This window comes from Marmota flaviventris, chromosome 1 (genome assembly GCF_047511675.1).
Source record: "Marmota flaviventris isolate mMarFla1 chromosome 1, mMarFla1.hap1, whole genome shotgun sequence".
Taxonomy (NCBI): Eukaryota; Metazoa; Chordata; class Mammalia; order Rodentia; family Sciuridae; genus Marmota; species Marmota flaviventris.
Window position 1 is genome coordinate 214457801 of NC_092498.1, and position 24849 is coordinate 214482649.

Sequence of the window (24849 nt, forward strand, 5' to 3'; positions counted from 1 at the left end):
GGCCTTGCTGGAGTGGCTCCAGGAACTGAAAATGAGACAAGATGATTGGGTTAATTAAAAGTCCCCTCCAGAGAGCAAGATCCCTTGTCCTGAGTGCTGGCAGGGAAGTGCAATGAGAAGCAAGAGCCCTGGGCCACTTTACTAATGAATCCCACTGGAATTCATTACTTCTTCCTGCAGCTAACTTATGTGATAGAAAAATTGGGCACAGAGGGAACAGTTTTGCTAGATTCCCAAAGCTTCTAATTACAGAAATGGCACCACTTTACTCCAGGCTAAGTGTTCTCCCCTGCGGTATGGCCTCTGTGGTACGCATCCTTTTTTTCCAATCCTAGGCAAAAGCCAGCAAGTGATTGCTAATGTTACTAATGAGCTATGAAAACTTTTGACAAAACCACTGAACATTCAGCACTGCCACTTGGGGATGCGCAACTGCCCTGGACCACATCCAAGGAACTGTGCGGAAGACTGCAAGTGCAGAGGAAGGGATCTGGGGCTACAGGTGGCCAAAGGAAGACTTGAAAGCCCTGTGGTCATGCAGCTGTCCATCAGGTCCCCTGAGCCCCACTGATGGATCGCCTGACACAGGCATGAAAAAGTCAGGGAGAAGCAAGTGCTCTCTGACTGAGCAACCATTTTTCAATTCTTGCAACATGAAAACCGAATAAATACAGTAATACAGGGCCTTATAGAGCCAACAGGAATTGCTATCAGAGCAGAAAGAAAGCACTATGTTATCCTCAGTAGATGTTGCCAACCTGCTTCTTACTTTTACTTCCTGCCTGTTCTTGGAGACTGGGAGGCTGAGAGGCAATTGCCTCCAGAGGATTTCTGAGAAGACCATATTTCCTGAAAAGATCAAGCAACCAAACATGACTGTGTACTATGCACAGCACAGGGTTCGTGGGTTGAGCCCACACCCTTCCTCAACAGTACTGACCACCAGGTTGCTGTACCTCTGAGTGTCCTCTTGCTCCAACAGTGCCATGCAGATGTATGTGAATGTGACCTGTGTGCACAGCAAGTGCCTATGAATACCTGGAAAAAGGAGAAAATAAGTGTCATCCCTCAAATATCTGTGGGGGACTGCTTTCAGAATCCTCTGCAAATACCAAAATCCTCAGGTGCTCAAGTCCCTCATTCGAAATGGCCTCATATTTGCATAGAACATAGGCACATCCCTCCCATATATATATACATTTTAAATATATTTTTTAGTTGTTGATGGACCTTTATGTGATGCTAGGAAATTGAACCCAGTGTCTCATATATGAGGCAAGTGCTCAAATTATTTCTAGATGGCTTTTAATATTAATTATGTAAATGCTACATAAATAGTAATTATACTGTATTCTTTAGGGAATGACAAGAAAAAGAATCTGTACATGTTCAGTATGAACACAACCACAGTAAGGCTAACTACATAGTACATGTCAGCAATTTTTTCCCCTCAGACCTTTGCAACCTGTGGTGGATTCTGAGGATACCACAGAGGTTCATTCCCAGTGTATGCAAGAATTTAATTACAAAGAATTTTTAATGTGGTTGATAAAAGTAGTTGTTTAACTAAAGGATGTAAACAAATAGGTCAACATAACAGGGTCTCCAAGTATGCTGTGTCCTACCACCAAAGGAACTCTGGGGTCTTCCCAAGAAACACAGTCATTCACAGCATCAAAAGGACCGGGGAAATCTCCGACCAAGAAACAAGCTTAGACATACACTTGATAAGACTCCCAAGACTTTGTACAAAGGAGAAAGTAAGTCAGCATGATGCACAAATCTTTCTGAGGCAAACTGCTGAAAACCCAAGGGCCCATGTGTTTTCTTGGCCACTCTACTCTTAAATCCCACAGCCTGTCCCCACACACAAATATTAAGCAGTGTTTGATGCATTCCCCTAGGAATTTGGGTGAGGAATGACGCCTAGGCAGGCAGAACAAGACTGTGAAGCCAAGCAGTGAGCTAAGGAAACTCAAAAAATGGCAATGTGGAAATGGGAGAAGGCAGAAGGCTGCAGGGACAGGGGATGTAGCTCAGTGGTAAGCCCTAGGTGGGAGGGAGGGAGGGAGGGAGAGGCCTTCAAAGGAACCAAGCAAGAGCAGAAGAAACAAATTTGGCCTCGAAGTCAGAGTCCACCCCTGTGAGCCCCCACCCTTTAAACACCTAGGATAATCATAGGCTGTATTAAATCAGCTGCTGCTGCTTCTCCGCGGTGGGGTGAGTTGATTGGCAGATCCTATACAAGGGAGTGAACACAGTCCACAGCAACAAGATCTGTGTGTACAGTTTGAGATCCTTGTTGGTTCTCCAGGCCCATTCTTAGCCTCCCCAGTGTGAAGCTTGGGCTCCCATGGGCTGGAATACCACTTTGTAATGATGTCACATGTATCTGGCTGCTGTCGGTACCTGAGACTTTATGTCTTAAGAATCTGAGACAGAGCTCTCAGAAAGCTGGTGAAAAAACGAAGAATAAGAAGTGGAAAGTGTGGGGGATTGTTCATTACCTAACTTCTACAAGATAATATCTTAAGAAAAAAACATTTGAGTCATTTCATCTACAGTAAAGGTAAAGATCTTCTAATACATCTCTGTATTAGAAGTACTGGCCAATGCAATCAGACAAGCAAAACCAGAGACTAAGAATGGGTACACAAGTAAAGCTATCTCAATTTGCTGCGTAGTATACTTGAAAAAACTCAGAAAAGCAATGATAAAACTAAAAAAAAAAATTCAGTGAAGCAGAAGGTTATAAAATTAAGACATAAAATCAGTAGTTTTCATATACACAAATTGAATAGAAGATGTAATGGCATAAAAAATATTACTTCCGATGAACGATTAAATACCCAAGGGAAACTACATAATGTTTTAATTGGAGAGGACAAGAGGGGTTTTATGAAATGTTAATCCTTTTTTCTTGACTTGGTGGTTTTAAGGATGTGTTCTTGTGATAACCAACAGAACTGTCCACTCATTAACTAAGCACCTTTTTTAATGTTTATGTCACATTTCAATAACCTCTTTTTGGGGCTGGGGAGGTGGCTCAAGTGGTAGCACGCTCGCCTGGCATGCGTGCGGCCTGGGTTCGATCCTCAGCACCACGTACAAACAAAGATGTTGTGTCTGCCAAAAAATAAATAAATAAATTCTCTCTCTCTCTCTCTCTTTAAAAAAATAAATAAATAAATAAAACCTCTTTTTAAACACAGGTGTTATAACCACCATACAAATTACCTCGATACTTACTAATACAACCTGGAAATTTCACATTCCTAGAGAAAGTAATGCTCCAAAAGGTATGCACAAGATATCGTGTAGCAGCATTATCCATAACATGGAAAGATGGAAACAACTAATTGTACCATCAGCAGAAGAGGAAATAAATTGATATAAAACAGGGGACCACTATCTCATAGTAAAATTGAAAACACAGCTCTTTTCATCCTGATTTACTGATAAACCACCCCCACTACCAATAATCTGGCCACCACTGCACCTAACTTGAATTCTGCAATGGCCTTCCAGCTGGCTTTTGGTGTGTACCTTGGTCCAGTCATCCTTCTGAAAATATAAACCAGGTAATGATCACTCCTCTGTTCAAAACCCTCCACTGACTACCTGCCACACTGAGAATAGAAGGAAAAGTTCTTCCAGTTCACTCACAAAACACTCCGTGATTTGTTCCCAGCGTACAGCTCTGACCTCATCAATCGTGAGGCCCAAACTTGCTCCACTCATCCCACTGACACCTCTACTGTTGCAAGGCTGGCCCAAGCAGTGTTGTATGTCACTTTTGAACCTCCAAGAGTTCTCATCCCCAGATTACACTGTCATATGCCCTCAGCATACCTCTGCTCAAACGTCCCTTTAAGTGAAAAGCCTTCCTTACCCACCCAACGGCTCCACTCTTGTCATCACCATGCTTAATGCTTCCTCCTGCTATATTTGCCACACCTGATGCACAACATCCTTACTTATCAGATGTCCCAATCCCACCTAAAACATAAGCACCAGAGGGCAAGAATCCCCATACCAACCCTGGGCATCTCAGACCAATGGCTGAGGTAAGAGGCATGGACTCTAGAGCCAGACCCAGGGTTGAAATCCAAGCACTACTGCCTGCCAATAGGCTGGCTTCAAATAAGCAACCAAGAATCTTTTGTCTGAGATTTCCCCTGTGCAAAATGAAGATGCCGACAACACTTGCTTCCTTGGACTTTTGTGAAAACTAGCAGCAGTCCCTGACTTAGAATGGTTTGACTTAGGGCTTTTTGACTTTATGATGGGTTTATCAGGACATACCTGAACAGTAAGCGAAGGAACATCTGTGGACTTCTATCAAAAAATAAGTCAAGAAAATAAATGTCTAAGTACATCAAATACTTAAAATATAACTTTGAAATCTAGTTTAAAGAATTCAAAAACCTTTATCCAATAATTCAAAATATACACATTATACCCACATACAAAAGTAGAAGTTATCAAAACTCACCAAATACCAAGTGCATCTTCCCACCAAGAAATAAAGCAAACAAAAATAATATTCATAGCGTCATAAGCCAGTAATCAGTTTTATTTCTTCTCATGTAATAGGAGGTCTGGAATTAACAAACCCAGGGCTGGCACAGACACTCGGAGGCCACAGGGAAGCCCTGCTCACTGTGACTTTGCTGCAGCATCCTCCTTAGACTGGCTTTTGTCTTCACAACCACAAATCTTTCAACACTAGGAGCTGAATTTCCTTGCAAGGTGAGACGTAGGGAGAAAAGAACCAAATGTGGAGAGAAGAATCTAGGTAAGAAGGACTATTTTTCAAGAGCTTTTTCTCAGAAACCCATACAGTGGCCTCTGCTTATTTGTCAATGGCCAGGGTTATGGGATGCAGAAAGTACCAACTGCAAGAAAATCTGTTTAAGAGACATTAAAAAATAGCACACCTTACGAATATGAGATTTGAATTCTTTTGATATAGAAGATGACAGTGGATGCAACTAGAAGTCTATGCCATTCTTGGCTGGACAGCAGGCCACAAACATACCAAAGGATCCATATAATGAAGACTTCATGCTTTGATCACAATGCATCTGAAATCAGATACCAGTAATAGGTACTATAAAATACCTTTGCACCCAGTATGTAACACAATTCTAAATATGCCATTGGTCAAGAAAGTTGTCCAAAAGGAAATTAGATATTTTAAGAATGAAGCTACAGTAAAAATACTATATACAAACCTTTTGTGATGAGGCCTAATGGTTATTTAGAGGAGCATAACCTTAAAAATAAAGACTAGAAATTCATGAGCTAGGGCCTGTTTTCATGATGAAGGACTGAGAAGTGCAATCCTGCGTTCACTGGAGAATACCATCAAAGCTTCTCATTTGCACTAGTGAGGGGACACATAGGGATTATCAGCAATGTTAAGTTCTTACAAATTTCTTCAAAGAACCATGTTAATTAAAAAAAAAAATTAAAAAGAAATTTCTTCTAGTTTGGTGCCAACGTTAAGTACAATTATTCTTAACCTCAGCGTACTGTTATTGTAGGGCACACAATTCTTTGAAGTGGGGTGGGGGAGGCAGGGGCTCCTGGGCACTGTAGGATGCTTGGCACCATCCTAATGTCTTCCCACTACCTGTTAGTGGCTCCTCCCCCAGTAACAACCAAAAATGTCCCCTGGGGAACAAAACCCCTACCTGTTGAGGACCACTGCTGTGGACCAAGGCTCAGCAAAGCTTTTCTATAAATAGCAAGCATTTCAGGCTTTGAGGGCCACAGAGGGTCTCTGCACAAACTCTCCTCTTAAAATGGAACAACTATTCTTAGCTTATGAACCATACAAACACAGACAGCTGGTTAGTTTGCTCACCCCTTTTATGGACTTCCCACATTCCTCACCCCATAGATTTTTCTCTTAAGTATGAGAATGAAAAGATTTCCCCCATCACTGCACTGACAAAACATTCTCCCTAATGTGTCCAAAAGGTTGAGAAAGTGTTGCTGAAATTATTTCTTTTTTTTTTTTTTTTTGGTGGGGATGGAACCCAGGGCCTCATGCATGCTAGGCAAGCACTCTACCATAGGGCCGCAGTCCAGCCTGCTGAAGTATCTTGACATTAAATGCCAAGCTGGGCCTCTCCCCTAAGTTCTCATGTGTTTACAAACTAGATGTACACTGAAGGCTTTTCCACACCAGATACATCCCCCCACGGTGTTGTTCTCCCAACTGATGAGAAACAACTTGTCTTCTCACAGGCTTCACGCCAACTGGATTTCGCCTATGTTCCTTTTGTGCTCTGTAAGGTGAGAGCTTCTCCCTCACATCTGAAGGTTCCTTTCTGGTCCGAGTGTTCCCGTCACCTACTGGAGTGCTCACTGGAGCCTCTTCCACACTGAGGCCGGGAAGAGCTTCTCTCCCCGATGTGTCTTCACATGGCTCCTGAGGGATGAGTGGTCGCTGAAGGCCTTCCCGCAGGCAAGGCACTCGTAGGGCTTCTCCCCGGTGTGAATCCTCCTGTGCACGTTGAGGTTGGAGCCTATGCTGAAGGCCTTCCCGCAGTGGTCGCACTCGTAAGGCTTCTCTCCTGTGTGGCTCCTCATGTGGGTCTTCAGGGTGGACTGGTTCCTGAAGGCTTTCCCGCACTGCCGACACTCTACACGCTTCTTTACCAGATGGATGCTCATGTGCCTCCTCCGTGACAGATAATCACCAAAGATCTTCCCACAGGCTGCGCATTCATAGCGTCTCTCTTGAGTGTGGATCTTCCTGTGTGCGGTGAGGTTGGAGCTGGCGCTGAAGGCTTTCCCACAGAGATCGCACCCGTAGGGCTTCTCTCCTGTGTGAGAATTCATGTGTGTCTTCAGGATGGACTGGTTTCGGAAGGCCTTCCCACACTGGCGACATTCCACTGGTTTCTTCACAATATGGATTCTCATGTGTTTCCTCCGTGACAAGAGGTCACCAAAGGATTTCCCACATTCTTTGCATTCATAGGTTTTCTGCACCATATGGTTTTTCTTGTGCAAATTAAAGTTAGACTTCCAGCGGAAGGCTTTGCCACACTGTGTGCACTCGTAGGGCTTCTCCCCGGTGTGATTCCTGACGTGTTCCTTCAGGTGTGAGGGGTGTTGGAAAGCTTTCCCACAGTCCTGACACTCATAGGGCCGCTCCCCAGTGTGTGTTCGCTTGTGCGCAATGAGGTGGCAGCTCCTGCCGTAGGCCTTGCCACACTCATCACACTTGTAGGGTCTCTCGCCAGTGTGGACCCTCATGTGGATCTTCAGGGCCGAGAGGGTGCGGAAGGCGTTCCCACACTGACTACAGTCGAAGGGCTTCTCTTTGAGGTGTGTCCGTGCGTGGCTCCTGAGGGCAGAGGGGTCGTTGAAGGCCTTCCCACAGTCGCTGCAGCCATAGGGCTTCTCCCCAGTGTGGATCCTCCTGTGTCGGGTGAGGGAGGCGCTCGTGGTGAAGGCCTTCTGGCACTGCTGGCACTCGTGCATCTTCCTCCCATCATACACGTTCACGTGCTGAGTGAGAGGTGTCCTGCTCTTGAAGGCTGCCCCACAATGGTGGCGATGGTAGGGCCTCTTGCCGGGGTGTCTCCCCATTGGCTGAGTAAGATGAGCACCCATGCTGAAGACTTCAAACAAGTGGGCGTATTCAGTGGATTTCTCCCCAAGATGAGCTCTTTCCTGTTGGTTAAGAGAGGAGAGCTGACTAGGTCATTTTCCACAAACACTGCATTCTTCTTCCTCTTTTTTCTTTTGGTGCTGGGGATCGAACCCATGGCCTCATGCATGCTAAGCTCGTGCTCTACCACTGAGCTGTGCCCCAGCCCCTTTCAGCCTAAACATTCAAAGATAGATGCTCACCACTGTGACTGAAGATGCCATAATCCGCAGTGCAAATATGCTGTTCCTGTCTCACTGGAACTCTATCCAAGAGGAAAGGCAAATGCTATACCATAAGGCTCCATGTGTGCTACTTTTACAAAGCTTTTTTGCAGCTTGTCTACTCTTTAAAACCAAATTAAGCTAAACACGGCAATACACATCTGTAAATCTGTAATCTCAGCTAGCTACTCTAGAAGCTGAGGCAGTGGTACCCCAAGTTTGAGGTCTACCTTGACAACTCAGTGAGACTCTGTCTCCAAATAAAATGTAAAAAGGGTTGGGATGTAGTTCAGTGATAACAGCACTTGCCCAGCATATGCAAGCTGCTAGGGTCAATCCCCAGCAATACAAACAAACAAACAAACCCTCACACACACAACCAAATTGAGCTCAAATACTCAACATCTAAGATAAGTTATGGATTTTGTATTTTGGGTGGTTTTCTTTTTTTTTTTTTTTTTTTTTGGTTCTAGGAATTAAACTCAAGGGTACTTTACCTCTGAGCTACATCCTTAGCTCTTCTTATTTTTTTATTTTGAGACTGGGCCTTGCTAAATTGCTAAGGTTGGCCTCAAACTTGCCATCTCCAGCCTCAGCCTCCAAAGTTGTGGGGATTACAGGTGTGTGCCACTGTGCCCAGCAAGTTATAAAAAATATTTATCCATCAAAATTCTTGAGGAAGTCTGAGGCTAAATTTAGGATTTTTCTCCAAATTTAAAAAAAAAAAAAAAATTGCATCTGTATTAAGTATATATACATTTTTCTTTTCATTATTCCTTAAATAACACAGTAAAATGAACATTTAAGTATCATTTTTACTACATTGGTTATTAAAGACAATCTAGAGATAATTTAAAGCATACGGGAGGATGTGTGTAGTTCCATGCAAATACTATGTCATTTTATATAAAGGACTTGAGCATCCGCAGATTTTGGTCTCCATAGGAGACCTGGAACTGTTCCACAGGTCTCCTTCTTAAGCAGCTTTGCCAACTCCAGCTGCCAGAGGCCTCTCTAATGGGGAGGATCCAGAATTATCTCAGGTAAATCTTACCATTGTCACACCACTGGATGTTTCCTTCCCAAAAATATCTTCCATGAGGATTGACCACTTCGTCTTAGATGGAGTCTCCCAATCTGAAATAAAATTAGCAAAATACTAACTTGAAGAAAAAATAAAATGACGGTGACAAAACAGGCAGACTTTGCAAATACTACCTGTACACAAGAAAATGCAAAAGGGAAGAACACACAATAGCAAAATAATTATTGAAAATGTGGCTACGTGAGCTGTTTAGAAATGATGGCAGGATAAATTTAAGTCACTTCAGATAGATATTCAAATAGTGCATGATCAGGAAGGCCAAGCATAAAAAAATGAGACAGACAGACAACACAGAAACATTAAATTAAACAGGGCAAGCTGGCCATGGTGGCGCACACCTGTAATCTCAGCAACTTGGGAGGCCGAGGCATGAGGACTGCAAGTTCAAAGCCAGCCTTAAGCAACTTGGCAAGGCCCTAAGCAACTTAGTGAGCCCTTGTCTCAGTCGTAAAGTACCCCTAGATTTAATCCCTAGCACCTCAATAAACAAAGAGGCATAGAGAACCAAGGACTTGTGCGAGAATGAATGGCCAGTAAAAATAAAGACAGCATTTTCTAATTTCCTCAGGTGACATTACCTAATAGACCTCCCTGCTAAAGTATGGAAGTCATCTGTCCCCCAAAGGCTTATGTGCTGGAGGCCTGGTCCTCAGTGTGGTCATATAAAGGTGGTGGAACTCTGAAGATATAGTAGGGCCTGCTCAGATGGAGAGATACTGTTCTCCTGGATGAATTAGTTCTGATAAAAGTGGGCTGTTAGGAAATCAGTGAGATTGGCCCTTCCTCAGTATCTTGCTTTCTGTCTTACCATAGGATCTTTCCTTCTAAAATACACTCCCTCTGAGATGCCATCTGCCAAACTGTGACACAGTAAAATGTGCATGTGTTGGGAGGAACGACTCTTTCCAGGATGATGAGTCTCCAGTACTGTGAATTAACGAGACCTCTTCTTTACACACTACCCAGCCTCGGACATTTTTCTAGAAACAGGAAATGGCCCACGCACTCCCTCACTCCAGTCGCTGCCTAGAGTGGACAGTCTAAAGCACTCCTATTTACCCTCATGCTTGCTCACCTGGACAGGTGCCATGCTGACTGCCCCTCTCCTCTGTCCTCGGCTCTTCTTCTTGCTCCAAGTGTGAGATGAGGCTGGGTTTGCCAACCTGATACCCTACTCACAGGGAAAGACATGTTGAGGGAGGACTGTGCAGAGGACAACCCTTCCATTAGACTGCGGCCAACATTTTGATCTTCAGGGTTCTGAAGGTGGAGTCTGACTTAAGAGTAACAAAATGATGGTGCCTCATTTCTAAGAACACAGTGAATCTTTAAAAACAAAAACAAATGAAACCATACCCACACATTTTCTCTCCAAAAGAATGGGGATTTCTTATCCCAGGAGCCCATGTCCAAGCTCAGAACACAAACGTGGGTGTCTCCAAAATCAATGCAACAATCAGGGTTCAAAATCTCTGGGAGACACCATGCGGGTGGGTACTGGTTCTGCTCATTCAGTCGTGTTTCAAACCCCTGCCTAGTTTCTGAGTCACTGAAAATACTTGAACAAAAACATCTGGTTTTGGTAAGAATGAATTCTGAATGTGGCCAGGGTTACCTAGTGAAGTGAGGTTGCTATAGTTCTCCAGCATCACATCCTTGTACAGCTTTCTCTGAGAAGAATCCAGCAGGGGCCACTCTTTCTCAGTGAAGTCCACAGCTACATCCTGGAAAGTCACGGATTCCTGAAACACCACACACACCTGGGGTAAGAAGCCTGTCAGAGTTCACAGGAAGATGGAGGAGGCTGAAGACTGGACTTCCAGCTGGTGTGCTCTCAAACATCGTCTCTTCCCCATGAGGTGACCTTATTCTATCTCTCTGCTTCAAATACAATTCTGCGAGGCACCGAGTCTCCAGTACTGTGAACTAATGAGACCTCTTTACACACTACCCAGCCTAGCTTTACCCCCAGCCCCAGCCATATCTAGGATTGAGCATGGGTAGGTCTGAGTACTCTGCAAGCAGGAGAGAAATTCTTGCTACATAAATCACTTCCTGTGACTTCCCTGATACTAGGACAAGAGTTTGCCCTTCCCTGGCTATTTCTGGGGTCCTGGTCAGGCATCTGCCAGAGTAAGGAGGATCTGAAAAAATTTAATGTGCAACGATGAAGGTATTCTAGAAAACATCTCTACCCCTCAGGGCCCCGAGACCTTGTATACCTGAGAAGAAACACTGGGTGGTGTAGGAGGCTCCAGACCATTGGAAGCAAACAGGTCTAAATTCTGGGGACAGGAATGGTGTTTTGAAGACAGAGGAAATTCTGACTCTTGGAGAAAAGCAGGGTTCTGGGTGGACACAGCTACAGGAGAAAAGAAGCTCCATGAGAATCCCGTGTCTCCCACTAGTGTCCCCACCCAAACAACACACCACCGACACCCCATTTGTGAACCACAGCAGCCCTGCACCTCTCAAAGACAGAGAGGGGTGCCAGGCCTACCTACCAGTAGGATGCAACACAGAGGCTGAGTTATTTCATAGCCCAAATGCCTGGGGCCAGAAGTGTTTCACATTGGTGGTGGGAGGAGGCGGGTGTTAGAATGTTTGCACATACATAATGAGGCATCTTGAGATGGGGACCAAATCCAAACACAAAATTCATTTATGTTTCATAAACATACAAGGACCCTGAAGGTAATCTCATAGAATACTTTTAGTGGGTCTGAATGCCCCCACCCCAGTACTGGGCATTAAGCCAAACCCTCTACCACTGAGCTGCATCCCCAGCCCTCTTTATTTTAAGACAGGGTCTTATCAAGTTGCCCAGGCTGGCCTCAAACTTGGAATTCCCAGGCTCCAGAGCTGGGATTACTAGAATGCACGACCACACCCAGCTGGTATGCCCGAGTTTTAAGTGGAGTTTTCCCACTTGTGGCATCGTGCTAGCAGTCAAAAAGATTTAGATTTTGGAGCACTCTGAATGTTTTACTTAGGGATGTTCAATTTGTACAAAGTTTCAATTTCTGAGTGAAGAATTGAAATGCGAGAGATGGAGCTATTACTTTGCTCTAATTTTATTAAAATAACAAATGGATAGTACACGATCCCCCGTCCACCACACACCAACCAAATATCCACTCTCCCCTCTCCCCAATCCCCGAAAACCCTGAATCAGACACAGTCAGTGGACGGCTCCCATCATTCTTCAACTCGCCCATACTCCCCTGGCAGCCCTCCCTGTGGGTGCATGTCCCCTTTATCTCAATGGAGCTGCAGGGTACACTTACACTCCATACCCAAGGGCATGAGTTGACCCCAGAACTTACCAAATGTGGGAGATAGGCCAAGAGCTGCCATCCTGTGAGAAGGAGTCAATTTCCTGGACAGCAGAGCACTGGAGTCCTGTGGAAGTCCTGCAGGAAGCTACTCTCTGGATTCCACGGCTCTCTACAGGCTGGCCTCTGTGGAAATGAGAGGGAAGCAGGAGGTCAGAGGCCGTGTCTCTCCTGCTCACTGAGGACAATTCTGAGTTTTGTTTTTGGCATTTTCTCTGAGCAGCAAGTTGCCCAATCCTTGGCCTCTACCTCACGTAGGTCAAACTTCCGGGCCATGTGGTAGAAGCTCCCTGATTGGCCTCAAGTGGGAAGCCATATCCACTGTCCCCAACTGATGTGTCACCAGGCACAACTGCTCAAGCCCTCACTCAATGAATTCTCTGGCCTCAGGCTATTGATCTTCCTTTCACCATGGAGGCTGGCCTCACTCAGGAGGACTCTCTGTCTAAGAGGATGCTCCCCTTAGGACACAAGTGCCTCTCTCCAACACCCTCTGCACTCACACCAGCACACACAGCCATGGATTACGACCTTCACCACTGAAATCAGCCTCACCTCTTCTGGGATGGTACAGAGTTCGCTTGGCATGCACAAGGGCCCTGGGTTCAAATCCCAGCAAACAGACAAAACAAAACAAAAAACCAAAACAAAACCAAAAAAGAACAAGAAAGAAAAAAGAAACTTGATTCTCTGCACAAAATGCCCTGCATATCTTTCTCATCCTATTACCTCTCCCCTCAGAGAAGACTGCGGGCACCTATGCTTCTCACTGCCGCACAAGCCACATCACCTCAACCACTTCTTTGTCCAAATTCTTTTCTTTCTGCCTTCTACCCGTCTCCAGCAAGAAAAGCCTGGTGGTTCCAGCCATCTGTCTCCTCCTCCCTGAAGGCACTTGGAAAGACCAGTGTGCACACAAAGTCTCCCTGTTGGGGTAAAAACTGAGTTGCAAACCCCCAAAGGACACCTATACTAAATAAGCGAACTAGGCCATCCCACCTTCCAGTCTCCCAGAGACCAAGAAAGTCTCACCAGCGTTTCTGAGTCAGAAATCTCCCTCACCATTACTCTTACTTTCAGCAAATAATCTTGGAGTTCACTCCACAACAATCGTATACAGAAAAAAACATACCTTGGCAACGAACTGGAGAATGAAGATTAAAAATCAATTTTCTGTATGCTACATAAAGAAAATTTACACACATTCTTTTAGCACACATAAAGTACCTAAAAATTAATCAAGTAAAAGCTGGCATAACCTTGACAATAACACAGAGGAAGAACTCATGAAATTCGAGACTGGAGTCTCTGAATATCCAACCAAATATCCACTCTCCCCTGTGAAGAGAAAGGCTACCAAGTGGCTAAGACACAGCCACTGGCTGAGGCCAGGACCTGGAGCCCCATCATCTACACTTTCCACGTGGGGCAAAGTGCTCAGGTGGCTCAGGCTTAGAGAGTGATCCCCATCAAACTCAGGCCTGTGGGACCCTTTCACTGTCAGAGCAGAAATTCTGGGCCATTTCTCACCTCAATGACTGTACCACTTTCACGGCTTATCAGTGCTCAATGAGAGTCACCAAGAATCGGTGGCCCCCGAATATAGAGGCACAGCAGGAAGACTGGCTGGAGCACAGGTATATAGGAAGAAGTGTAAGTCCATGAACTCAGAAGTTTCCTACGAGACACACAAAACAATGAAAATCAGAACGACATCATAAGGGTAAGTGAGAATGGAGATTACTTTTGCAGAGTTAATGAGTCGTTTAACTTCTCCCTCAGCTCTTCATGATGCAGTAAAAGCAGCTCTACTACACCATTTCCACAAATCTTACTCTACCCTTAAGAGGATCAGGGACAGGACTCGGGGGGCTACAGGGTGCCAGGGCACATAATTCAAGACAGTGCTTTCAGCTTCACGTGAACACAGAGTTGGCACCAAGGGTGAGTGCCTTATTGAATCAGCACCCCAGGAACCTCCCATGTCCCACTGAGGCCCAGCCACACTTCTCACAATGACAGATCTGTCTCTTCCATCTAGTTACAGTCTAAGGTTAATTTTGCCCTTTCAGATGATTCCAATGTGAGTTTTCTTTTGTGGCTATAATTATTCCAATATAACTTTATCTCTATATTCAACTTTACAATGCTGCACCAGGACATTCAGAATTAACTTATGCAAACACTACAGGCACAAATTATTTTACTAATGTTTGCCCTTGCCACAACTATTTCTACCAGTGTTATCCAGGCAAGCAAACACACACAAAGCAACAAATATGGTGAGAACATCATACAACTATTGTTTTCTCAGTCCAGAAGTATGCTGCACTAGGAATTCAACATATCTGTGTATACTCCACCATCTTTAAGCTTTCAACCAACTAGATAAAATGTTGCAGGAGCTAAAAAGGTAGGGTCAGATTTGTTTCCAACATGTAATATAGGTACCCTAACCAAACCCTCCACTCAACCTGTTTTAAAAAAGCAACAGTTAGGTGTGGTGGCCAGGCCTGTAATCCCAGGGGTTCTGGAGGCTGAGGCAGGAGGATTGATTGCCAAGTGCAAAGCCAACCTCAGCAACTTAGGGAGACCGTGTCTCAAAATAAAAATAAATAAATAAATAAAAAGGGGCTGGGGATGTGGCTCTGTGGATAAGTGCCCTGAGTTCAATCATTGGTGCCAAAAACAAAGCAATACAAAATATAGAAATTTACTATCTTCAAAACTACTCATGGGCTGACAACAAATAAACATACAGTAATTTTAAAAATTGTAATTTAGGGGCTGAGGATGTAACTCAAGGTAAAATACTTGCCTAGTGCACATAAGGCCCTGGGCTCAAGCCCCAGCACTGTAAACAAACAAATAAGTAAGGTAATTTTTCTAAAACACCACATTCAATTGTTGAAATAAAAGCAAAATAGAAAACCACCACCACCATCATCTCCATGACCACAACAAACTACCCTAAATGAAGAACTCTGGATTATACACAACCAAAGAAATGGATTTTGTTTCCTAGGTATGACCCAAAGTGTGGTCTGCAGGCCAGGGCACAAACATCGCTTAGGGTAATGTAATAATTCTGATACCAGATCATATGCCAGTCCAACTAAGACTTGGTGGAGTGGGCCTAAGAATTGGTGCTTTAACAAGCTCTACAGGTGACACTATGCATGCTTAAGTTTAGAAAGTAGTTCTTCAAAAGAACATTGGGGCAGCACAGAAAGATGAAGAGTATGAAGACAGTTAGGAGCCAGGCTCAGTGGCTCACGCCTATAATCCCAACTACTCCAGAAGCTGAGACAGGAGGATTGCAAGTTGAAGATCAGCCTAAGCAACTAAGCAAGACCCTGCCTCAAAATTTTTTAAAAAATTTAAAAAGGGGTGGGGATGTAGCTCAGTGTTAGAGCACCCTTGTGTTCAATGCCTAGTGCCCAATTAATAAATATCCTTTGAAAATGCCAATATTCTCAAAATTTAAATATAAATTCAAATTAAAGCCCAGTTTGTGGAATTTGGCAAAATTATTTTCAAATGTAAGCTATGATGTTCCTAAAAATAATTGCTAAAAGTTAAGCACTTCACCTGTAAGTTATTTAGAAATCGCTAAATCATGGATGTGTACTTGCAGCAATATGGAAAAAAAGGATATCTATGAAAGTACTTAAGCATGTGAGTCTATTCACTAATAATTACCAAAATTAACAAATACATTTTTGTATTTACAGGAACAGGCCTGTAATCCCAGGGGTTTGGGAGGCTGAGGCAGGAGGATCCCGAGTTCACAGCCAGCCTCGGCAATTGCTAAGCAATTCAGTAAGACCCGGTCTCTAACTAAAATACAAACTAGGGCTGTGGATGTGGCTCAGTGGTTGAGTGCCCTTGAGTTCAATCACCAGTACCGCCCCTAAAAACAAACAAACATATTTTTGAGAAAGCATATATAAACAGTAAAATTCATAAAGAAAATCCTGGAGGAGTTGGGTGCACTACACTATTCAGGAGGCTGAGTTGGGATGATCACAAGTTGGAAGCCGCCTGGGCGACTTGGAGGCCCTGTCTCAAGAATAAAATTAACCACCAGAAAGGGATGAGCAAGTACCTCAGTGGCAGAGCTCTTGACTAGCACAGTAAAAAGAAGAAAAAAAGAAAGTAACTAAGAAAGCCATGGGGAAGATGAGGATGCGGTATAGAAGCACTCAGTTCTGAGGTTAAATAACCTCTTTCTCAGCCTAGTTTGAGGAATTCGCGTTCAATTTCAATTCTCAAACTTTCAATTCTAAGTTTGTGTGTGTTTTCACATTTTTTCTTTCTTCTTCGGGGCTGCGGGTGGGGTATATGCCCTGCTTTTTAATGTGCAAGTATTTGAAAGTAAAAGGTTAATCAACACAACATAAGATGGCAGAATTCAATGCAAAATATTAGTAACCATCGCTAGTATTAGTAGACTTAACTCTTCTCGAAAAGTTAAAAAACCGGATGTGAGACGGAATTTTAAAGCTACCTGTAGGCCTCTGACACAAGAATGACAACTAAAATAGGTGCACCGGAGACTTGATACATACAAGGTACTATTCAAGTCAAATGCAAACAACATCGAAAAGCAGCGTGCCCGTAAGAACAGAAGCAAAACCGACGGTCTGTCGCCGGCCCCACCTCCAGGGCTCCATTCCTAACCAGGTTCCCAGCACCTCCGCCGTCACTCAAAGGCTGTGGACTTCCGCTCCAGCACCCGCAGCCTCTCACCCCCACCGACCGTGCCACCTAAGAGGCACTCCTCGCGTGCCTGCCCGGCCTCCGGGCACCCTCATTCCTGCCCCTGGTCCCCCGCTTCCGGGGCCTCTTGGGTCCTGAGGAACGCGGGGGGTGGAAGGATTAGTGATGAAAACCGGGCTTACAGGGCTGGGGTACAATCGAGGGAACGGAGGTCTCGGAAGCCGCCGCCGGAGACTAAGTTCATATGACAGGCTCCATATGCTGTAAGGAAGTCGAGGGTCCCCAACAGGTCGAAGGGAGAAGCCGCAGACCTCTCCTTTGCCCATGTGTCTTACAGTAATCGCCTCTCGAGAGTAATGGCTTCCGCTTCACTTCCGCCTTCCAAATCTCGCGGTACCTCATTGGCCGCTTCTAGCCAGGAAGCGCGGACAGAGGGGATTCTGGGAAATGTAGTTCACAAGCTTTAACGGACTTGACGGAGCTGCCCAAGTGGTGTCTCACCCTCTAGCAGCTTTCCCAAGTTGTAGTTGTCTGGCTGCCCCAGGGCTCAGTCCTCAGCCACCTTCTCGTCCTATAATCATTCACTCTAAGGTAGCAGTGAATCTCACTGTTTTAACTGTTCATACTGTCCACAACTCTAAATTGCATACTGCCTGAGACATTCGCCACTTGCATATTTTATAGGTCTGTTAAAATGCGGCAAACCAATTTCCTTCAAAACTTTCTCAATCTCAAATAGCACATACTCTTTTCCACAGTACTGGGGATTGAACCCAGGAATACTCTACCTCTGAGCTACACGTGTGTGTTTGTGTATGTGGTGTTGGGGATTGAATCCAGGGCTTCATGCATGCTAAGCAAATGCTCTACTACTGAACTGTATCCCCAGCCCAGCAACTTGATTCAGCAAGTCTGGGGTAGGGTCAAAGAGTCTGCATTTCAAACAAGCCCAGGTGGTACTGACGCGGCCTGCCCAGCAACTTCACTTTATTAGTACATTGAAATTTGCAAGTATCTAGCACATGGCAATGATCATAAAATCACTGCTCAGGAATTCTCCAAAAACCTGAAACAAAACCAATAAGTAGGCTTGAGAGAAGACATTTATTCAGTGTCTTTTGGGAATTGCAATCCTGGAAACCCAGGATCAGTAGCAACTGGATTGTATTCTTATTACCAAACCCAGGTTTGGAAACTCATGCCATGGTGTTACTGTTGTTTACAGGTGACAAGTCCGTGCTTCCCCAATGCTGAAGTACAACACCAGAGAAGCACGCTGAGACAAGTGTAGAGTGGAAAGTAGAAGCTTCATTAAAGGACAGCAGAAAAGACTTCTCCCAGAGGAAGAAGGGGACCCAAGAGGTGGAATCCGTGGAAGGGTGATGTCTCCGCTCTTCATAGCCAAGGTCTTCCTTCAGCTTTCCCACATTTCTGTCAGCTTCCTGTCCTTTGTTCTGTTATCTTGCAGTGATAGAATGTAGGTGGGGAGACCCAAAAGGTGAGGGGCAGAAGGGCCTGCTGAGTAATCTGGGCAGGAAGGGCCTGGTCCTTTGAATGAATTGAAAGCAAAATAGAAACTTAAAAACCACATTCTGTGACTTTAACATGTATTCCTCCATGATTTATACAAAAAGGAGACCAACAAACAACAAAATCAGCAAAAATCCATAAGATTTTAACATGATTAAAAACTTGATTTATTGGACATATATAGAAATATGCAATCAATAATTATAGAATGCACATTTATGTTTTAGCACATTTACTAAATTTGACCACAAATGCCATGTAAGACAAACATTTAATTTCAAACTGTTGAAATTATATAAAGAATATGACCACAATGTAACTGGGCTACAAATGAACCACCAAAACATAATAAGAGGTCTCCCATATTAAGAAGTGCATTTCTAGTTGGGCACAGTGCTACACACTGGTAATTCCAGATGCTTGGCAGGCGGATGCATGAGGGTCCAAGGTTACAGACCAGCCTGGGCAACTTAGTGAGACCAACTCAAATAAAGAAATAAAAGGGTTTGGGACATAGCTCAGTGATAAAGCATCCTTGGGTCCAATCCTCAATACCAGGAGAGAACAAAAAAAAAAAAAAAGAAAGAAATGCATTTCTGCTGAATTTCTACTTAGCACATGTATTATGTAAAACTCTAAATGGACTTTGCTTAAATTCATTTATATGTATGGATTCTGGAGGTACTGAGGACAAAACAAAGAGGATCTCCACCCTCAAAGGGAACAGGGTGCAGTAAGAACTGATTTAATTAATAATTAACGTGGTGGATTGGTGGTGACCTCAGTGATAGAGAACTTTCCAAGCATGAGCAGTCATGGAGTTGATCCCAAGTAAGAGAGAAACAAAACAAAACAAAATAAACTAACAAAAAACAACCAGTGATTAATGTGGAAGTGTTCGATACAAGTTGATTAACGTGTGCTACACACCTGATGCTCATTTTACTGGTACGTCAGACAGTCAAAATTCTATGTATACAAATGTTTTGAATTATCACATACATCCCAATATAGTTGACACATTCCCCAAATCACTATTTGCTTGCACTATATTACTTTGCCCATTTTATGGATGCAGAAACTGAACTCAAAGTAAGTTAGTTGGTATGTGAAATGGAGGGAAACACACAAAAGCAGGGTCAATACAACGCTGTTTGTCTTGAAAGTCCATAATTAACCACTTTGCTCAGAGAATTGCACCAAGATAGAGTCAGGCCTCCTACGGTGGCCCAAGCCTGTAATTCCATCACCTCAAGAAATTGAGGCTGGAGAATCACAGGTTTGAGGGCAGCATAGGCAATTTAGTGACACTCTTGTCTCAAAATAAAAAATACAAAGGGATAAGGATATAGTTTGGTGGTAGAACACTCCTGGAGTCAATCTCTAGTACTGAAAAAGAAAAGAAAAAGTAAAGTCAGGATTTCTGGTGCAGCCAATATTTCATCCTCTTTGACTCATTCTAGAAGTTCATACTGAAGGCAGTTGACAGAATCACAAAAGGAAAATATTCCTTAAATGAGTTTTCTCAAGGCGCCCTTCATGTCCTTGTTGCTCAGGCTGTAGATGAAGGGGTTCAGCATAGGGGTGACCACAGTGCACATCACTGAAGCCACTGCAGTCTTCCTGGGAGAATCCTTCAAGCAGAATCATTCATGGTGGGTACAGTGTGAACTTTGGGTGGTTTGTATCCAGAAGTCTCCTGTGCAAAATTTGGGGACATTACTTACCCTCTCCATGTCTCTGCTTCCCCATTTATAGCACAGGAGCTAAAAAATCCTTTAATTTAAAATTAAAACTATATTCAAATAAAGGAACATAAAACAAATCACTGTATATAGACAAGGGCTCCAGAAGCTTGAGTCAGGCACTAGAACGGATCTTACCAATGAAGGGGTCTGGGAAACACAGATGTGAGCTGTGGGTGTCTGCAGAGTCAGGAGTGAAGGCCGAGAATAAAGGGCTTTTCTATTTGTTCTGGTAGTGCAAAGGGATGGCCTTAGAAATGAGGGAGAATGGGAAATAAACTAACTGCTAGTAATAACTACACCCAGGCTTCCCCTCATCTGGAGAACTCAGAAAAGCCTTGTGTAACTGCACTGTGTTCCTGTCAAAGAGAGCAGACCTTAATGCAAAGGAGGCTCAGAGATAACTAAAGTGATTTCGTAAACATGAGAAATCTGATGCACTAGGAAGAGGTGAAATTTTGAATCTGCAGTCACTTAAGAGTCATCTGATGAAATTACAAGCATAAGCAGACAAATCAATATCACACTGAGTGAATTTACCACCCATCTCATCATGATTGTACAACAAGGAGACCAGCAGAATCAGAAAGTTTTACCCAGATTTGAACATGATTACCAAGTTGGACTGATTGGACATGCAGAGAATGATGCTTTCAATAACTGTAGAATACACATTTTTTTTTTGTGGTACTGTGTCTTGAACCCAGGGCCCTATGCATGCAAGGCAAGCACTCTACCAACTGAGCTATATCCCCAGCCCAAATACACATATTTTGTAACCTCAGCTACTTGGGAATCTGAAGCAAGAGGATTCCAAATTCAAGGTCAGCCTCAGTAATTTAGGGAGACTCTGTCCCGCAAAATAAATAAATAAATAAATAAATAAAAATAAAAAGTTCTGGGAGTGGAGCTCAGTGGTGGAGCACCCCTGCTTTCAGTCCCAGGAATCTCTCTCTCTCTCTCTCTCTCTCTCTCTCTCTCTCTCTCTCTCACACACACACACACACACACACACACATCAAAGAATGCACATTTATTTCATCACTACAGTTGGAACATGTAATCGTTTGACAACAGTGAGAATTAAGGCCATTTTTTAAATTAAAAGAATTAAAATTATAGGGAGAATACATTCTATAACCACAATGCAACAAGGTGAAAATAAGTCCCGATGGCATGACTAGGAACCCTCCATGTGTTTGGATATGGGAAATGCATTTCTACATAATATACCTATTATATAAGAAATAACCATGGATTTTTTTTTTCCAAATGCATTTATCTCTAGACATTCTGGTAGAAAGGAGGTCAAAATCAAGAGGAAGTTGACAATCACTAGAAGGGAAAGGTATGAAGTGAGAAGTGATGAAGTGTAAGTGGGGCTTACATTTGCAGGGCCTGGGTTCATTCCCCAGAACCACATTTGTCAATAAAGTTACATTAACAATTAATGTAGAACCAAGAACGCGTCTACTATGATTTTACTAATACAAGATTGTTGATAAAGTAACTACTTGTTTAATATTACTCGCTCAATGCAACCAATTTTTTGTATACATTTTAAAACCTCTCAATGCCCTTAAAGTGGTTTTTGTGGGTGTGAAGCAAATGGTGAGAATTTGAATTGGTCCCTTTATTATAGTACTGAAATTAAATCTACTTAATTTATTAAGTCATGTCCATGCCCTGATATATATATATCCATAAACATTGTGATATTTGGAAAAATTCACATATTTCTATAAGACAAATATATTCCTAAATGATTACTAAGTGTGTGACATTTGTCTGAGCTTATGATAGATGTAGAAATTGAACCAAGAGTTGAAATTAGTTTGTCTGTGACATGGAGCAAAACATATTAACTGCTAGTAAGAACTACAGTTCTTAGGATTCCATACAAAGACGCTTTCTTGAAAGCTTGTGTTTCACCATTTGTTTGCAAGAAAAACTGAATTAAGGAAGATTCAAGATTTCCTGCCTGTTGTATTGGTCTCCTTTTCATTGCTGTGACTAAAATATGTGAGAAGAAGAACATAGAAGAGAAAAAGTTTATTTTGGCTTCATGGTGTCAGATGTCCAGTCCATGGTTGGCCCACTTCATTAATGGGCCCCAGAGATGAAGAAATAATGGCAGAAGTGTGTGGCATACAAAAGCTCTTTAGCTTATGAAAGGCAGGAAACAGAGAGACTGAGAGAACTAGGAACCAGAGAGAAAATAGAGTCTCCAAGGGCATCTCCTGAGTGTTCTACTTCCTCTAGCTATTAGCACTTGCCTATAGTTACCATCCATTGAAATTATTAATTCCAAATAAGGATTAACCCACTGATTTATTATCTAATCATTTCACCCCTGAATATGCCTAAATTGCTACATGAGCTTTTATAGGAACATCTCATATTTAAACCATGATAGAGACCCAATATTTCATTCTCTTTGCCTGAAGAAACCCACACTCAGGAAACTTAACAGGGTCACAACAATAAAAATGTCCCCAAGGTGAGTTTTCTCAAGGCGCCCTTCATGTCCTTGTTCCTCAGGCTGTAAATGAAGGGGTTCAGCATGGGAGTGACCACAGTGTACATCACCGAGGCCATGGCACTCATTCTGGGAGAATCAGTAACAGCAGAACTAAGATAAACCCCAATACAAGTCCCATAGAACAAGGAAACCACTGACAGGTGAGACCCACAGGTAGAAAAAGCTTTATATTTTCTATCAGTTGATGGGATTCTGAAGATGGAAGAGACAATTTGAGCATAAGAGAAAATTATCCCGGAGAGAGGAGCAATACCCAAGAAGATGGTAGCTAAAAATTCAACAATGTTATTGATGAGAGCATCAGAACAGGCCATCCTGATGATCTGAGTTAGTTCACAGAAGAAGTGGGGGATCTGCAGATGTTTGCAGAAAGACAGACGCAGCAACATCAGAGTGTGCACCAGGGCATCCACAGTGCTGATGAGCAGAGAGATTAGAACCAGCAGGGCACAGAAGCGGGGGTTCATGATTACCATGTAATGCAAGGGGTGGCAGATGGCCACATAGCGATCATAGGCCATCACGGTCAGCAGTAAATTGTCCATACATACAAAAACCATGAAAAAATATGCCTGAGTGAGGCAGCCTGCATAAGAGATGGCTTTGCTTTCTGTCTGGATGTTCACCAGCATCTTAGGGACCACAGTGGAGGTGCTACAGATGTCAGTGAGGGCCAGGTTGGAGAGGAAGAAGTACATGGGGGTGTGGAGGTGGGAGTCAGAGCTGACGGCTAGGATGATGAGCAAGTTCCCAACAACGGTGACCAGGTATATGGACAGTAGCAGTCCAAAGAGGATGGGCTGCAGCTCTGGGTCCTCTGAGAGTCCCAGGAGGAGGAATTCTGCTGTATGGGTTTGGTTTTCTGGTTTCATAGTTTTGAGAAGTCTGCTGCAAGATAGGGACATAGTGAAAACACAGCACAGAGAGATCAGTGCTGAACACAGTCCTTCAGTCTACAATGTGAATTCTAGTAATATTTAGAAAGTTCTCTTCAGGTTGTCCTACCCATTTCTTTAGCCCTTGCATTTTGAATAAATTCTATGTATTATCATATATAAAATTAAATGTGAGAATTTTTCCAATAATAAAATACAAAACAAACATGTGCTATTTTATGCTTGAGGACCTTAAAGTCTGAATGCAGACTTTAAATCTAGCTGAAACTATAATAGTTTCCTAATAAAGCACCAAATGGGTGAAATCAATCATTTTTCATGGAATTCTAAGTTGTACTTTACACTGATCTAATCTCAGATGTTGCTGAAAATTACGATCTCACGTACTCTACTGCCTTACTTTGACAAATGACATTACCTGTATATTTCTTTAAATATTTCATATCATATAATTACATCAAATAATTCCAACAGCATCTATGTAATTTCAATTGCGTGCTCTAGACCTAGAACGGTTGCTCTTCTTTGTTCAGATTTTGATTTGACATTTGTCATATATTTCTCCAGAAAGGGACGTTTTCACAAAGCTGAATGAGTCTCTATTTTGTTTCATACAGACATGTCACATCCAAAGTGAAAATTCCCATCTCCCTCGAACCCCTTTTGTGGTGTTATAGGGACTGACACAGGGGTGCTGAATCACGACCCACATCCAGTGCTGTTGATTTTATATTTTGAGACAGAGCCTCATTAGGTTGCCCAACTTGGCCTCCAGTGTGTGATCCTCCTGCCTCAGCTTCCTATGTAAGGGAATTACAGGTGCGGCCCACTGTACTCAGCTCCTATCTGGTATTTAAAACAAGCATAACTTACTACTTTTGACGAGCTGATTAATTTTCTTTTATAATCACATCTTTCTCTCATTCCTTTGACTGTTGCCAAACTTGGAGACCATGGAGTAGATCATGTCTGCAGACAAACACAGCTCAGGAATATTAGGAGAATGCTGAATCCTGGAGGAGGCAAGGCTGGGGCAAGCCTTCAGTACTCACCAGCTCTGTTGCTCTACCTCAGCATC

At 43.2% G+C, this 24849-nt stretch overlaps 2 protein-coding genes across 2 annotated transcripts; both read right to left on the reverse strand.

Annotated features, from left to right (window-relative positions):
* Window positions 1–4546: 4546 nt before the first annotated feature.
* Znf317 (zinc finger protein 317) lies at window positions 4547–17420 on the reverse strand. Its single transcript, XM_027954914.2, has 7 exons — window positions 17241–17420; window positions 12328–12462; window positions 11224–11363; window positions 10617–10743; window positions 10077–10172; window positions 8951–9033; window positions 4547–7695 (listed from the first exon to the last, which is right to left on the reverse strand). Exons 2-7 carry the CDS (start codon window positions 12356–12358, stop codon window positions 6376–6378), a joined length of 1797 nt encoding a protein of 598 aa, XP_027810715.2. The 5' UTR covers window positions 12359–12462; window positions 17241–17420; the 3' UTR covers window positions 4547–6375.
* LOC117794975 (olfactory receptor-like protein OLF4) lies at window positions 14676–23747 on the reverse strand. Its single transcript, XM_034637412.2, has 2 exons — window positions 22844–23747; window positions 14676–14692 (listed from the first exon to the last, which is right to left on the reverse strand). Exons 1-2 carry the CDS (start codon window positions 23745–23747, stop codon window positions 14676–14678), a joined length of 921 nt encoding a protein of 306 aa, XP_034493303.2.
* Between the last annotated feature and the right edge of the window lie 1102 nt (window positions 23748–24849).

Bases quoted from the DNA above. Each gene is read 5' to 3' on its own strand.
- LOC117794975 (XM_034637412.2), bottom strand. From the start codon at position 23,747: ATGAAACCAGAAAACCAAACCCATACAGCAGAATTCCTCCTCCTGGGA.
- Znf317 (XM_027954914.2), bottom strand. From the start codon at position 12,358: ATGGCAGCTCTTGGCCTATCTCCCACATTTG. The intron at 10,744-11,223 runs GTATACAAGGTC...GTGGTGTTTCAG, and splicing joins CACCCAGTGTTTCTTCTCAG to GAATCCGTGACTTTCCAGGA. The intron at 7,696-8,950 runs GTAAGATTTACC...CTTAACCAACAG, and splicing joins CATCCAGTGGTGTGACAATG to GAAAGAGCTCATCTTGGGGA.